This window comes from Athene noctua, chromosome 3, assembly GCF_965140245.1.
Source record: "Athene noctua chromosome 3, bAthNoc1.hap1.1, whole genome shotgun sequence".
Taxonomy (NCBI): Eukaryota; Metazoa; Chordata; class Aves; order Strigiformes; family Strigidae; genus Athene; species Athene noctua.
In genome coordinates this window covers 3,470,685-3,483,007 of record NC_134039.1, presented here as the reverse complement: position 1 = coordinate 3,483,007, position 12,323 = coordinate 3,470,685, and the positions used below count along the sequence as shown (strand labels likewise).

Here is a 12,323-nt window from a genome sequence, read left to right as displayed (position 1 = left end):
CCTGTGTTACTCCGCATTACCGCGCATTACCCACTCTTACCCCGCGTTACTCTGCGCTGCTCTGCCACCGAGGGGAACGCAGCCCCGACGGCAGACACGATTTACGCAGATTATCGCCTGCAAAGAAGTTGTTCCTGTGTCTTCAGGTACATCCCCTCCGGCGCTGTTTCTGAGGTTAAATGCCTTTCTTCCCGCTGTGCTGGGGCCGAGGGTGACGAGTCCTTGTGGCGGGGACACGCCAGCTGCCGCCCGCCTCTGACAGGATTTCACCAGACTGGGTCGCTCGAGGCTTGCTTGAGTAACAACTCAGAGTTGGGCCTCCACCTCTGGGAGTGGCAACAGCTAACAAACAGCGCCCTCTCTATACAGCATATATAGCAACGTATGGTATCAAAACAGACTTATTTGGAAAAAACAAATCTTGCAAATAATTTCACAAAATTTGAGAACATATTGTCAGAGAACTAGTAAATCCTTGTGGTAACTGAGTCCAAGTTAACTGCTTCCCTTGCCACGGGAGGGCAAAGATTGATTGGCTTTCTTCCGCAACTGGAATGCTAAAGAAAGCTCCTGTAAGATCAAGCACCGTGAAATACTGTGCCCAGACTGGAATCTGCCTTAAAACCAGACCAGGATCTGGTACCACAGGATGTGAAGCAATTACATGTTCATTTACAGCTCGTAAGTCTTGAACAAATCTATATCCAAGATCTCCATCTTTATCTGCTTTTACGAACAGGTCAGATTGAAGCCCTATAAGGACTAAGACATTCCTTCAAAAGGCTTTTTTCTAAAAAATGTACAATTCGATTTTTTTCTGCTGGGAACAGCCTCATTTATCATTGGATATTGCCAAATTGAAGGAGGAGTCCCTCCTTTTGTTTTTATCACAATTGGCTCAGCCGATTTTAACAATCCCACTTCAGCTCCCAATGGACTTGAAAGTTCTCTGGGAATTGCAGCCCATTCAAATTGGATATCATTCAAATCATTTTGGTTTTGACCTCTCAATTCCATTATTTTTGAGCCCATTAAAATCAGTTGAATCCCTGTTGGAGCCAAGGAGATAAACGTACCAAATTCCTGCCAAAGTTCTCGTCGAGGGGTAGATAAATAGTTTATCTCTTCCCCTACTAGTCCCTGTACTATCACTGGAAATCTGGGGAACTTCAAAATCCAGTACAGGCCCAAAAGGCAAGTAGGGGAATTGGGAGAGATCGCAAATTTAACCCAAACCAATTTCTTATCCACAATGAGACCGTTTACCTTTGCAGAAATCTGACCGTGCTCATCTACCTTGATGCCAGCGGGTCCCATTGTTCTTTCAGTTTCCAGAGAAGATGATGTTTTGCTGATGAAGGATACCAATTAAACTCAGACACCAGAGGGAAAAGAGTAGGCGGATTTTACTGGTGATAACCAAATCATGTCACAGTGTAGACAGGCAGTAAGGAAAGGCAGAATAGTGCACCCAAAGCAACAAATAGGAAAATACAGGGTAATGCACCAAATCATTACTACATGAGAGAGAGAATAGTGATTAAGAAAGATCCCTCACCACTTGCAAACTTTACTATCACCCAGATCCGCAGACGCTGGGCAGCCCCGGTTGCAGCGAGGATTTGGAGAACCTGTCCCGGCAAGCGGGAAATCCTGCGCGGTGCTTCCACCCAGAGGTGAGGCTTCCAGAGTCGATGCGAGCGGGTCCAGCCGTACGTACCAGAGATCGACAGGCCGGAATAGCTGGCACCTTTGTTTTGAGCGGAAAATTTCTGGTTTCATTCTCCTGTTGGATTCCACCCAAAGCCTGGCCAGGGCTCAGGGGGGAAACCAAGGGAGTTTCTAACAAGGCCAGATACTTGGGTTCTCAGCCTTGAACAAGGGCGTCCCCCTTTCAGCACTGAGTACTGGCCCCATCTTCTATAGATTTCTTTTATCTCTCTCTTTGCAAATTTAAACACGAGAGTTTCCCAGTATAATCCTGTCTGGAATTACCCGTGCCCAAGTCTCTTAGGTGGACTCACCTCTTATTGCCTTGCCGGCAATCTGAGTATTGGTAACGGCTTTGTCCAGAGGAATATCTGACTCTTCCCTCTTGTCTCCTCGAGTCCCATCTGGGTCGCCAGTTCTGTTAAAGGGTTTCACCAGACTGTGGGTATCTCTAGGCTTGCTTTAGAGACAAGTCAGACCTGGGCCACCACCTCTGGGAGTGGCAACAGCTAACAAACAGCGCCCTCTCTCTAGAGGATATAACATACACTACAAAGAGTCTTTGGTGACTTTCCAGGAACTTTCAGCTCTTAATTCATCACCAATTTCAAAAGTCCATTGTATTCCACACTTTCGGCTAGGTCTTATCGTGCTCTTCCAATTGCAGTTGGGACACCACTGTTCACTGATGCAGTCTTTGGTCATCGTCGTTACTCATGTTCTGAACAACCCTCATGAAAATTCACTTGTAGACTTCTGAGAAAAGACTCAAAACGTTCTGTTTAACAGATACTTATTCTCTGTCTAGCTTTTCATTACCTAGCTTTTCTAAGTTGCTGAAACTGTCAATACTGTTCCTAGAGCACCTGTGCTCTTTAATTAAACCTATAAACCAGGATCTGTTTATTAATTATTGCTGCTAAGAATAACGTCCTAAGAGAAAAGGGTTTTCTAAAGCTTGTTCCTTTTACACCACCAACAGGTGCACCCCGGTAGCTGCCCTCCCTCCTTCACCTCGCACCGCAATGAGACTGCTCCGTCTTCTCGTCTTTCTGGTGCTGGGCAGCTGGTCCTGGGGCTGGGCGGCCCCCGTGCCCCGTCTCTGGCCACCACCCCTGCGAGTCACCTGCTGGGGCCCGCACGGGCAAGTCTCCCAACGGCGGGACAGCGAGCGCTGGGTCTCGTGCCTGTGGAACAGCACCGTGAGCCTGCGTTACCAGCCGGCCCCGGGCATGAGAGCAGAGCCAGAGGGGAAAGAGGGGCGGCCGCCACCCCCACCTCGCTGCTTCTGGTACTTGAACTCGACGTGGGTGACAAACACCTCGCGCTGGTCGGGCCAGGTGACGCTGCAGACAGGCCTCCCGCCAGGAAGCGCTCCTCCACCCGGGGCCTCCATCCTCCTCACCGTGCGCTGCTCGTCGGCGTCCTGCGCTGCACCCGAGTGCTTCCACCGCGACGTCACCGTGGAGATGTGCGGGCAGGACATGAGGCTGTTCGTGCTTTGGCCGCAGACGCGCCTGATCCCCGCGCGGCAGCCGGTGGAGCTGGGCTGGTGTGCGCGCTTCAAGAGCGCCGGCTGGAAGTACCGCTTCAGCAGCCAGGGAGGCAGCCCCTCTACCCTCCTCCTTCCCAGCAGCCAGCACCAAGACACGCTGCCGCCCACCGTCTACCCAACAGTCGAGCTGCGACAGACCTGCGCCACCTACTACAGCTACCGCTTGAGCGTGCGCTACAGGCGCCACGGGCTCCACGTTGCCTCGGTCAGCATCGAGCAGATGCCTCACATCAGCCTCAATCTCTCTCTCAAGGTAGAGCGGGACTTGCTGCATGTCCTCAGCATCAGCTCCATGCTCCTTAGCGTTGCTCGGCAGCCCCTCGGCCTCTCCTGGAGGCTTCAGCCCCTTTCCCCAGGGACACTGGCCTACAGACTGGTGGACACGCAGGCCACGGGGGATTGGCTCCGTTCCTACGGTTCCTTTACGCTGCAGAGCAACTTCTGTGCCGTTCCCACACCTCAGAGCCTGGGTGAGAAGGTGGTGGCCAGCATCTACTTCCACGTTGATGGAAAGGGGGTCAAGGAATCCATGGGAGAGCTACAGCTACTCAACGGTACCCTGAGCCTAACGGCAGGCAGAGAACCTCCCGTCCACGTCAACCTTCACCCAGGGGAGACCAAGAACGGCACTTACACTTACAAGGACAACCACGGAATGCCTTACACGACCGAAGAAGACGAAACCTCCATTTCCACCGATGGCCCTCACACGCGCACCGTCTTCTACCGACAGAAGGAGCTCTCCTACGTACTCTCCGTAGAGTTTGTGGCCTTCCAGTGGTACAAGTTCAATATGTACCTTTACATGAATCAGAAGAGGACTCCAGCAGAAAGAGACCCTGAAGTCCACGTCTTCACCGGCAGCCGTCCTTCCTTTGCGCAAGGCTTCACCTACCTGGTGTGGTTTATCCCTGCACAACATCCGATGCTACAGTGCGAGTGGACCTTCCACCTGCAGCTTTTTGGAACGCAAAGAGACCGCCTTCTCCAGAGCAGCACCTACACGTACAACGACCACGTAAGAAACGCCACGCGTTTTGTCCGTCGCTCCGCGTTACCCTTCGATCCAGAGAAATACACGGGGTTTGTGGCAAAAGTGAACTGTAGCAGAAGTGCACCTACACCGGCGCTTTTAAGAGTCACAGTCAACAACCACACCGCAAAAACCATAGAAGCGCCCGTGGCTTGCCGGAAGGAAGCCTGTTACATACACAGTGTGCGCATTCGGAGGCCTGCTCCTCAGACCTCTGTCCTGCGCCGGAAAAAGGGGGCATCTTTTTTCCTCTTTGCCGACGTGCGACAACGCTGCAACGTGGGTATAATTAACAAACCCTTGTGGCGAGTCTATTCTGTTAAGGACACAGAAACTATTCCGGACTGGAAAAACCCAGTCAACTCTTCTGGGATGTATGGTGTAGAAATGATACACTTAACTGTTCCCAGTTTTACTTTGGATTACGGGTTGTATCTGTTTAATTTCACTGTTGAGATAACCCCGATTGGGACCGCAACGGTCCTCAGGGGCACAGATAAAATTTACGTTCAGATCGAGAGAGACGACCTGGTGGCAAATATTTCGGGAGGCACGTTCCGCACAGTGGGCTTTTCTGATAATTGGACTCTCGATGGCTCCGCGTCCTACGATCCTGACTCGAAGGAAGGACTAAAGGGAATCACATTTACTTGGTACTGTACGAAAGAGGTGTCCGACTACCAAAACATGCAAGTCAGCCCGGGAAAGAGATGCCATCCGGCCCAGAGGGATTTGAAATGGCTAACACCCTCAGGCCCCGTTCAGGCAGTGCCACCAGAATCCCTCCTAGGAAACAGCGCCTACTACTTCCGTCTAGAGATTCAAAAGGACACGAGGAGGAGCTACGCTGACCAAACCGTAAATGTGCAGCCTGGCCCCCCACTCTTCCTGAACGTGGCATGCCTCGAAAACTGTGGGAGCACTCTAATTCCAACGGAGAGATTTATCTTGTCTGGAAAATGCCTAAACTGTAGAACAACCAGCCAGCCAGCCTACTACTGGTCTCTTTTTTCAGACAACTCGACAGAAGTCAGCTTTGACTGGTCTTCCAGAACCTCAACGGGGAGGTCTGGGCCTTACCTGTCTATAAACGCTCTGACTTTTACAGAGGCTGCACATCGATCCTACGTACTCCAGTTAAAAGTAACCACCTGGGACGGGAGGGCCTCAGTCTACAGACACACGTTTAAGGTGACTGCTCCTCCTAGGGCTGGCAACTGTACCATCAACCCACGCTGGGGTACAGCCTTTCAGACAAAATTTGTTGTTCAGTGCAGTGGATTTTCTGACAGCAATTTACCTCTGACGTATAAAGTGATCGCAGCTTCCAACGTACCCCAAACGACCAAAATAACGTCTGTGGAGGAGAACACGTTTGGCACGATTCTGTACTTTGGTTACGAGCCTAGAACTCCTCCGTCTTTTCTCCCAGTCGGAGTGCCCTCTCAGAAGTACACCTTGAAGCTTTACGTCCAAGTCGCTAATTCCCTTGGGGCGTTTACCCAAGTGAATTTATATGTCCGCGTGGAGAACCCAGTTAACAGCCGGCCGCCAGCTGCTGTGTTTCATGAACTGCTGGCCTCGGTGAGCGGCTTTAACGCGCCGATGACATCTTATCTCCGGGCTAAAAATTATTTTAGCGCGGGTTATTTGGCTTACGTGGCGGCCTCAGTCTTAAACTATATTAAAGTCACACCAACTCTCCAGCTCCCTAAGGCTCAGTTCCGGGAAAGCCTGATTGAAACACTCCTGAATATTTCAGCCGAGAGCCTAATGGACATCAACCAAGTAGTTGCTTCTCTTTCGCAAGTCACAGAGGAAGCTGACGAAGTGACCGTCAGATCGCAAGACCTCGCCGTTAGGAAACTGTCCGAACTAACGGCAACGCTGAAGGTACAGAGGAACGAGACCCACTGGTCTGAGGATGCAGAAATTCAAAGCAGTGGAATACTAAGGGGCTTGTCCAACATCCTGAGAGCTGCTCTTCTGCCTCACACGAATGTCAACGTAGACGGAGTGAAACAGGTCTTCTCCACCACGGAAACCTTAATGGAGATCGTCTTCCAGGGCAAAGTCCCTGGCGAGACAGAAACTCTCATGGAAACAAAACACTGGAATATCACGCTGACGAAAGATGAAACCTGGAACATTACAAATGCTTTCTCTGCCAGAAACACCTGCAGAAGTTGCTTTTACCCGTCACTGAACGAAGGAAATTATCCTGGATTGTCCCATGACGCTGTGATTTCCACTGCCCTTTTTGAGTTTGAGGAGAACCCCTTCCCTTGGTTAGGTTACACGTCAGAAATCGCAACGACGGTCTTGGGGTTCAAAATGGCAGAGACCAAGGCTAACGGGGATCTACTTGGGATCGTGCCTGAAGGAGCAGAAATTGTGGTTGCTAGGAAAGATAAGGAATCTTCAACTTTTCCGTTAGCAATGGGACCCGATAAAACGCGAGCTTACACAACTGGAGGATTTCAGTTTGAAGTCAGCAGAAATAGCAAGAGCATCTACATCCAGATCCTGACAAAATTAAAAGCTACTTTCACGGTACTGGTATTTACAGGCGCCAACCTCACGGATGCTGCTCCCATAGCCTCCTTCTCGGCTTTTCACGACAAGCCAACAACCACAAGCACGAACGAGACAGCTGGCGCTGACTGTAACATTGAGGCTCCCTATATCATCTGTCTCCCAGAGTCACTGCTGACAGCCACGGCTCAAGGAAGCGCTACAGACACTTATAACATCTCCGTCGTCTTGCTGACACCCCACGTCGCGAGGTACCAAACCCAGAGACTGGTGAAAATACACATTTTTAGCGACCAGTGCTTATTCCTGGATGGGATTCAAAGCCTGTGGAGAGAAGACACGTGCAGGCTTGGCTCCTTGACCAACTGGCAGAGGGTCCACTGTGTCTGCAACATGAAGCAGAGTCGCGGGCATCTGTCAGTCCACGCTGCGTTAAACGCGTCCCTGTTCAACATCAAGTTCCTGGCAGCCAAAGTACTCGTTCCCCCCAACAGGCTCGACCTGGGAAAAATGCTGATAGCAGAAATACCTAAAAACCCAGTGACCCTCTTAACAGTGCTCTTCATTTTTGCTGCCTACTTTCTTCTGTCCTTCTGGGCCGTCAGAAAAGACAGGGCTGACAGGAACAGGAAAAACAACATTATCGTTCTGCCAGACAACGACCCCTTTGATACAGAGAGCTTTTTGGTCACTTTACACACAGGCAGCCGCTGGGGAGCTGGCACCAAAGCAGATGTCTGTCTTCAGCTCATCGGACGGAATGGCACCAGTGACGTCCATTGTTTACGGCACCCGCAATTTTTGCCTTTCCAGCAAGGAAGCGTCGATTGCTTTCTGTTAACTACGAAGAAGGACTTGGGAGACATTTGTTCCTTCAGGGTCTGGCACAATAACAAGGGCCCATCTCCAAGCTGGTTCTTAAGCAGAGCCAAAGTTGAGAATGTGACCACCAGGACGACGTGGTTCTTCATCTGCAGGAAATGGCTTTCTGTCGACCACGGCGATCGCTTCCTAGAAAGGACATTTTCCGTCACAAACCCCGAGACACCTCTGCCCAGAATCGACTATTTTTTGATTAAACTTGCCGACAGCCTGACAGAGAACCATCCGTGGTTCTCAATTTTTGCTCACGTTCTCACTGGCACTTTCAGCAGGCTGCAGAGGTTGTCTCTGTGTTTAGCAGTATTGTTATTGGACTTGCTTGTTAACATTATGTTCTTTAACGCTGACAAGGATAGAGACTCTACGGGACACTTGAGGTACCTGAGATCAATAGCACTAGGAATTGAATGCGCTTTGATGACCATACCCATGGAAATCATTCTAACTGCCTTATTCAAGTATTCCCGGAAAGAACCTTCTCCTCGTCATGTGGCTCAGACAGACCCAAAGGTAAATTCGCCTCTCCAGGACGGAAGTCCCAAGAACTTTAAGGAGCGCCAGCAAAAATTCTACCTTTCGGAAACTTCAGCACAACCGAGGAATATTACTCCCTTGGAGAACCTTCCTGGTCCCAGCAGCTCACAGAGCACGCCATGTTCCAGAAAGACAAGGAGCGAGGGATCTCCCCGAAACTGGAGTAACTGCACCGTTTCTGAAAGCCAGGCGAATGGAATGGGAACAGACATGCAGACGACAACCGAAACTCCCCGTCCAGTGGCTGAGGCCTGCCACAGAAGGCTGCAATCAAATTCCAACATCCGGAAGAATTACGCAGAAGAAGGCAGCAACTTTCAGAAAGAAAGGAAACCGCTACGCGTTGGCTGCGTGCCCTGTCCCGAGAGACTGCACCTAGTTTTTCGGAGGTGCTGCTTCTACACCTCATGGGCACTAGTTGTAGCTGTCACGGGGCTGTCATCGTTTTTCATCGTGTCCTACGGCTTGTCTTACGGCTATCAGACTTCTAGAGAGTGGCTTTTGGCATCTGCAACCTCCTTTATTGAGAAAGTGTTTCTCATTTCGATTCTAAAAGCCATTTTCTTCTCAGCTATGCATACGCTTCATCGGAAAACCTGTGAAAACGTCCCATGGGTAACTCTGAAAGACTATTCTAAGATTAAGTCGGATAAAGAAATGCTGAGTAAAGATGAAATAAGAGAGGCGCGCGCAAAACTTGCTGAAGTCAGGAGCAGCAAGGAGTACAAGCCTTTAGAACCTGAGGAAGTTGCAGACATGTGGAAAAGGGCAAAAATCAAGGCCAAGGCATTGACTTTCACGAAAGGTTTCATCAGTCACCTTGTCTTTTTGATGCTGCTATTCCACTTTGCCTATTCCACTGAGAACGCCAACATTTTCCACTACAACCGATTCATCCACAAGCAGTTCTCTCCGGGCCTCTCCAGGGTACTTCAGCTGGAACACATCAACGTGTGGCTGAAAGACACTTTCTTGCCTTCGATCCACAACAAAATTCAGCCAACCTTTCTTCCCGAGAGCCGCTCCAAAATCATTGGTTTGCCTAGGATGAGGCAAGTGCGGGCTAAAAACACGGAGAAAAAGTGTTTCCATCCTCACAGCTTCATCAATAACTTTGTCATCAGCAAAAGCCACTGTCTTCACAAATACGGCAGTGACACCCCAGAGAAAGGTGACTATGCTGGCACCTGGACAAAGGTTGCCAACCAGTCTGTTTCCAAGGATGCCAGCAGCTACGGAGCGTTCACCTACCACCAAAACAGAACTCCGTGGACATATTATTTATATGGAGATTTGCACACGTACGGCCCAGAAGGATACGTGTTTTACTTTTTCCCTGAAGAAGGAAGACCTAATTCTACCACAAGGCTGGACACTCTCCAGCAGAGCAACTGGCTTGATGAGAACACGTGGGCTGTGATCATTGAACTGACTACGTTTAACTCGGATGTAGGCCTCTTTTGCACCCTCTCAGTCATATTTGAAATGTCTCCTTTTGGGATGATAAAGCCAAGTTTGTCGGTGCACTCCTTTGCACTCCCCATCTTTCATCAGCAAACTAAAGCTCAGGTGTTTGTGGCTGTAACTGCTCTTGCCCTCCTCTTCCTTTACATTGCAGAGGAGCTCCTCATCATAGGCCAAGAGAAAAAAGATTATGTCAGAAAATTTTCCAACATAATCAACTTTGGCTTAAAATCAGCATTCCTCCTCTTTGTTTTTTTAAAGATCTTAAAGTTTAAGGCGGGAGACGATATAGTGAAGTTTTACTTACTTCACCCGAATGATTTCATCAATTTTCATGCAATTGCTTATTTAGATCAGATTTTAAGGATTACTGCAGGTTTTTTAGCATTTCTTGCAGTTTTGAAAACTCTGAAATATTGTCAATTACTTTATGGTGTGCACCTGGCACAAAGATTGATCCTGGCAGCCCTTCCCAAACTCTTCTCAATGGCCCTCGTGGCAGCAGTGTACTTTTTTGCATTTACAGCTTCTGGCTACCTTATGTTTGGGCAGCATGAATGGAATTACAATAACATGATTCACTCAGCTCAGACCATCATTTCTTACGGTGTCTCAGCATCCAGAGATACGGCATTTCCATCCAACAGGCTGTCTGGTGGTCTGTTCCTGGCTGCTTTCACGGTTGTGATGATCTGTGTCTTGATCAAGCTCTTCCAGGCTGTTATTTTGTCTACCTATGGGGAGGTGAAACAGTCCGTATATGAAGAACCATCGGAAGAAGCACAAGTGGTTTCTTTTGTATTGCAAAGGCTGAGAGGGATATTTTACCTCCTGCTCTGTAAAACAACCAAGACCAGTGAGACTGATCTATTTTACAGTGAACTTTACGGGCAGACTGTGAAAAGACATCAGCAGCATTTAGGGCTCGAAACCAGAAAAATCAATGGGAAAGAAAGGGTTTATCTTGTCGTATGAGCAAGGAGAGATTTCTGTGTTCAAGATGACCTTTACTCTGTAATACTTCTCACATAAAGTTCAAATAAATTGTTCATAAATCAATTATTTACCTCGAAGAATTTTTTAACATTCAATCCCTTACTAATTCTCAGTTCTCACTTTCAGGGATTCGATAGCTTCCTCTTTACCTTGGCCAAGAAGTAGGTGAGGTAAATGCACGCTCACCCGTTTGTCTGACAAATAATGAAAGTGAATCCTTAGCCCCTGCTTTCTGCAGTGCACCTGAATTCATCGGACTGAATGGAACAGGGAGCCTCTACAGCACTTCTGACACTGCAATCGCCCCTTCTACAGGGGAAAGAGTCTTTGGCCCAGGGAGACAACAGAGAGAAGACAAGTGTTGGTAGCTTTGTTTCTGTGGGTCCGAGGCTGCGTTATAGAATATTGGCCCTTACTGTAGTCAAATAATTTGAGTTTCCCGGTTCTAAACCATAGATTCCACCGATGGATCAAGGATGGATTTAAAACAAGGAGAGCTTAATGATATTTAGGGGTGGCAATAGAGCACTTCCCCTCCTACGGTGCTGCTCCCTAACTAATCATGGCATTTACAGTTTGGAGAGAAAAATTGAAGAACAACCACTGACATCTCACCCCGATGCTTTGCTAGATGTCAGTTAATGGGAGGCTCTGCAGAGACCTGGACAGACCAGATTAATGGGCTGAGGCCAACTCGGGGAGTTTCACTGAGGGCAAATGCTGGGGGCTGCCCGTGGGCCACAACAACCCCCAGCAGGGCTACAGGCCTGGGGAGGAGTGGCTGGAGAGCTGCCACTCAGAGAGGGACCTGGGGGGGTTGATTGACAGCCGGCTGAACAGGAGCCAGCAGTGTGCCCAGGGGGCCAAGGAGGCCAATAGCATCCTGGCTTGTGTCAGCACTGGCGTGGCCAGCAGGGACAGGGAAGGGATCTGAGCCCTGGGCTCGGCACTGGTGAGGCCGCCCCTCGATGAGTGGGTTCAGTTTTGGGTCCCTCACCCCAAAAGGCCATTGAATGACTCGAGCGTGGCCAGAGAAGGGCAACGGAGCTGGGGCAGGGTCTGGAGCACAGGTCTGCTGGGGAGCGGCTGGGGGAACTGGGGGGGTTCAGTCTGGAGAAGAGGAGGCTGAGGGGAGACCTCCTGGCCCTCTGCAACTCCCTGCCAGGAGGGGGCAGAGAGGGGGGATGAGTCTCTGGAGCCAAGGAGCCAGCGCCAGGCCCCGAGGGAATGGCCTCAAGCTGCCCAGGGCAGGGTCAGGCTGGCTCTGAGGAAGGATTTCTGTGCAGAAGGGGCTGTTGGGTGTTGGAATGGGCTGCCCAGGGCAGGGGGGAGTCTCCGGGATCCCTGGAGGGGTTGAAGAGTCGGGCTGAGCCAGCGCTGAGGGATCTGGGGGAGTTGGGAACAGTCAGGGGGAGGTTCATGGTTGGGCTGGAGGAGCTTTGAGTTCTTTTCCAACTGAGACGATTCTGGGATTCTGTGATGTCAGGCAACACTACTGCCAACTGTTGCTTCCACCTGTGGTAGCTAAAACTCTTCCCACTCCTTTAAATGGGATGACAGTGGACTTACCCCCTGGCAAACATGTCCAATGCCGCTACATGAAGCTTCTCCCGC

General features: G+C 50.0%; 1 protein-coding gene across 1 annotated transcript; it reads left to right on the top strand.

Annotated features, from left to right (window-relative positions):
* The first annotated feature begins 351 nt into the window (after nucleotides 1–351).
* LOC141958836 (polycystin family receptor for egg jelly-like) lies at nucleotides 352–11,351 on the top strand. The gene has a single exon (XM_074901783.1). The coding sequence runs from the start codon at nucleotides 2,736–2,738 to the stop codon at nucleotides 10,686–10,688; it is 7,953 nt and encodes a 2,650-aa protein (XP_074757884.1). The 5' UTR covers nucleotides 352–2,735; the 3' UTR covers nucleotides 10,689–11,351.
* The last annotated feature ends 972 nt before the right edge of the window (nucleotides 11,352–12,323 follow it).